Source organism: Rhododendron vialii, chromosome 10a (assembly GCF_030253575.1).
Source record: "Rhododendron vialii isolate Sample 1 chromosome 10a, ASM3025357v1".
NCBI classification, from domain to species: Eukaryota; Viridiplantae; Streptophyta; class Magnoliopsida; order Ericales; family Ericaceae; genus Rhododendron; species Rhododendron vialii.
In genome coordinates this window covers 37,969,744-37,973,111 of record NC_080566.1, presented here as the reverse complement: position 1 = coordinate 37,973,111, position 3,368 = coordinate 37,969,744, and the positions used below count along the sequence as shown (strand labels likewise).

The window sequence follows — 3,368 nt, the reverse complement described above, 5'->3', positions numbered from 1 at the left end:
ACCATATTTCAACTTTATCACCGACGTACGTAGGGATTTAAGTAAATAATGAAACATACAATGAGTAAAAGGGCACGAAAATGTATTTTAGTCTTAGTGGTTTCGAAGATCTTTGAATTGGTTTGGTTTCAATCAACTTTTCAAAACGAAATTTTATTTATTTTATGGATTGACTCCACAACATTTTGTTACGTTTAATACCCTCTTTATTTTTATCCGATTTAAAATTAGAGTGATGCGATGATTTTCCCAAAATGATTTGTTTTTCGACTTGTTAAGGGCAAAAATGTCATGTTTTTTAATTGATAAATAATTTATTCAAACCACTTGAGTTATAAACTAGACTCAACAAGTTTTTCAATGGTTCAAACCACGTGCAAATCGAAGTTCACGAGTGTTCTTTGTAAGCTTGTGAAGTTTGAGTACTTGTTGTGTAGTTCGAATGCGCCTCAGGCGCAATGTTATGCGCCCCGGGCGCATCTTAACCAAATATTGCGAGCTTGCTTTGATTACTCTCAAACTCCAATTTTGTGTAACTAGTAGCATTAATTAGGGATCCATACAAGCTTATGAGGAATATGTCTACGAGGACGAAGATGGACAAAGGTGTTGGCCATTATATTTTGGGTTACTGATCGAATCCCTTGGCTTGTGAGGAAATGGTTCAATTTGAGATCTATTTTCCAGCCTTAGATGACAGATGGGTGGTAGGGCATAGCCAATCTTTGTTGTTAGGCTTGATGATTGGCATGATTTGGGACCTTAATAATATAAGTTTCGAAGCAGGGTTGGACTCAATATAGGGTAGCTAGATCTTAATTTGTCGCTAAAGTTTCCTCTAAAATCCATGGTGATTCTTGGACATGGCCAAGGCTAAGGGTGAAATATTATTTTTATTTTTTGATCGGCAAAAAAGATTTCATTAATCTTTGAGAAGGGATACAAAGATTAAACGGATGTCAGGCACACGGGCAAAAAGCCACGCGAGAACCAAACCAAGAAGGATGGTAGGAAACCAACCAAGACACCATGACCAAAGCGAAATCCTTACACCCGCTAAAAGACCCCACAAAATAACACCCAAACAAACTAAAACCAAAAGGAAACCTGTGGTGGGCATGGTTCGGCAAAGCGACCCGGGCGATGGCCGCGTCACGCTGATGACTAGTCATACTCGTGGACTTAAGGGTTGGACGGACCAGCGGTGCACAGTGTTCAATATGCCTCTGTCGGACCTGTCTTGTTGGGCTGAGTTCGTTCACCAGTGGAGGAACCATGAAATTGGGTACGGGTTAGTCAATTATGTCTTTCTGTTCGGCGGCATCCTGCCGGACCAATTGGTAACTCTACTGAGCCACCCCTGCTCCCTGACTTGGAGAGGAAGTTAGGTAGAATCGGGTTGAAGTGACAAATGGCATGACACTGTTTCCCCTATTGAATGAGCGGAGCTAAATCAGGCCTTAGATCGCGGACCTGATTTAGTGGATTAAGTGGGTACCAATGACCGAGCGCATGGTGTATATGTGTGGGTTGGGCTCCAAGTTACCTCTGCCTATTAAAGGAGTATTCCACCATCAGAATAAGGTAATTGAATTCTGACTCTCTCTCTGAAACCCTAGATATGGCCTAAAAAGCTTCTCTTCCCTCCTTCTAACTTGACCGTTGGAGTGCCAACCCCGGACCCCCCATGACCGGGTTTGGGCACTAACGCATGTGCTAAGTGTGCAGGTCTCAACCACGCTCAAGATGTGAATCTAGCCATCATTCAAGAGGGTTCTACCAAAGAAGACACAGCACCACAAAACCAAAAATGCCAAGAGAAACCAACCAAAAGCACCGCCAAACCCTAGAATTAAAATTCCAGAGAAAGGGAGGCTCCTTCCTCGAGCTCATCATCTTCCTCCAGATCGTCAAGAGCATTGATCTTTTCTGCTAATGTGGCCTCCTCCATTTTGACATATTTCTTCAAGTTAAAGTTCCTCCCTCTCTAAATTTAACGCCCAAAGTTTAACCAGGATTGACATTTGTTATTCAATTAGAGAGAGAGAGAGAGAGAGTTTCACAATTTGTATGTTCTTTTTCTCATATACACCTATACAATGGATTCATGTACAAGGCTGTTGAACTCAGAGTTCAAATCCATAACTCTAAACAAGTCCTACAAGGTTCATAGGGAGACTATGTTTAGAAGAGACGCTCTTGCTTTAATCAATCCCTTAAACAAGCACTCCAAACCATTCTCGATAGACTCAATTCTGGCCTCCAATTCCTGAAGCCCATTTTGTGCCATTTTCATATTTTCACCCACTTGATCACTTGAACCCCCACTTTGCCATATGTTGCTCAATGCAACATCCACGCTTTGCAACTCATTCCCATTCCCCTTCTGTTCTTCACACGCCACTCTGCCTTTGTCCAACAATTTGGACCAACTCTTGGACTTGGGCTTCGAAATCCGCGGGGAAAAGAACAATAGGAGGGAATTATAAATGGACACGCTGATCGAACTAACTTCTTTTAGAACTCTAATCCCCGCGGTCACATGGTGATCATCTTCAAGCTGTTGATCCAACAGCGGCAGCGATGAGATTTTGTTGTCAATTTGCTTCACATCTTTTATCAACTTCTTCGCGCCCTTGTTCATTTCCTTCCTAAAGGAAAAGTATTTTGCGGTACAGACTTGAATCCTTGAATCCCCCTTCTTTCTCCTGATAGCAAATTCGAGATCTATAACACGCTCTTTTATCTGCGATGTGAAATCCCTTGCAGTGCTACAAACGTCGAGAAGCCTGACCGATGCGTCCAAGGACTCATCGATCCATCTCTCATGCTGGTCGAGAGAAAGGGCTTTCTGGGTGAATGGCAACTTGAGAGCCTCGTCCAGGCATTTGTTCACTTCATTCAGGCCTAATAGCCGACTGCAGATTTTCTCTGCATTCGTCGTTGTTGATGATGCCTCTGATATCTTGAGCTTGTTTAGCTCCTCTTCGATTCTAAGCGTTGTTGGGTGCGATCGACTGGGCAAACTAATCGATCGGATTTCATAACGACTACTCCTTGGTTTGGAAAAACTAGCCATGGTTTGGGAGTATTTTCTTTCACTTGTGTAGTTATAGAAAGCTCAAAACTTAGGATGGTGAAAAGAAGGTCCTATGGTTTTGCTATTTATACTAATTGAAGAGGGGATAAGGTTGAACCACATAGTCTTCATAATATTGAAGGTGGGCCCTTTTATGTCAACAATGATCGAATAATTAGGACTGTGAGAGTTGCAAAATTCTAGAATGCATCCAGCTTTTTTTTAATCGATAGGAGAGATTATTACATTATGTATAAAGTACAAAGTATAAATCACGGGACACTACATT

General features: G+C 41.9%; 1 protein-coding gene across 1 annotated transcript; it reads right to left on the bottom strand.

Annotated features, from left to right (window-relative positions):
- Positions 1-2,052: 2,052 nt before the first annotated feature.
- On the bottom strand, positions 2,053-3,153 carry LOC131302510 (uncharacterized). Its single transcript, XM_058329180.1, has one exon. The coding sequence runs from the start codon at positions 3,077-3,079 to the stop codon at positions 2,168-2,170; it is 912 nt and encodes a 303-aa protein (XP_058185163.1). The 5' UTR covers positions 3,080-3,153; the 3' UTR covers positions 2,053-2,167.
- Positions 3,154-3,368: the final 215 nt, after the last annotated feature.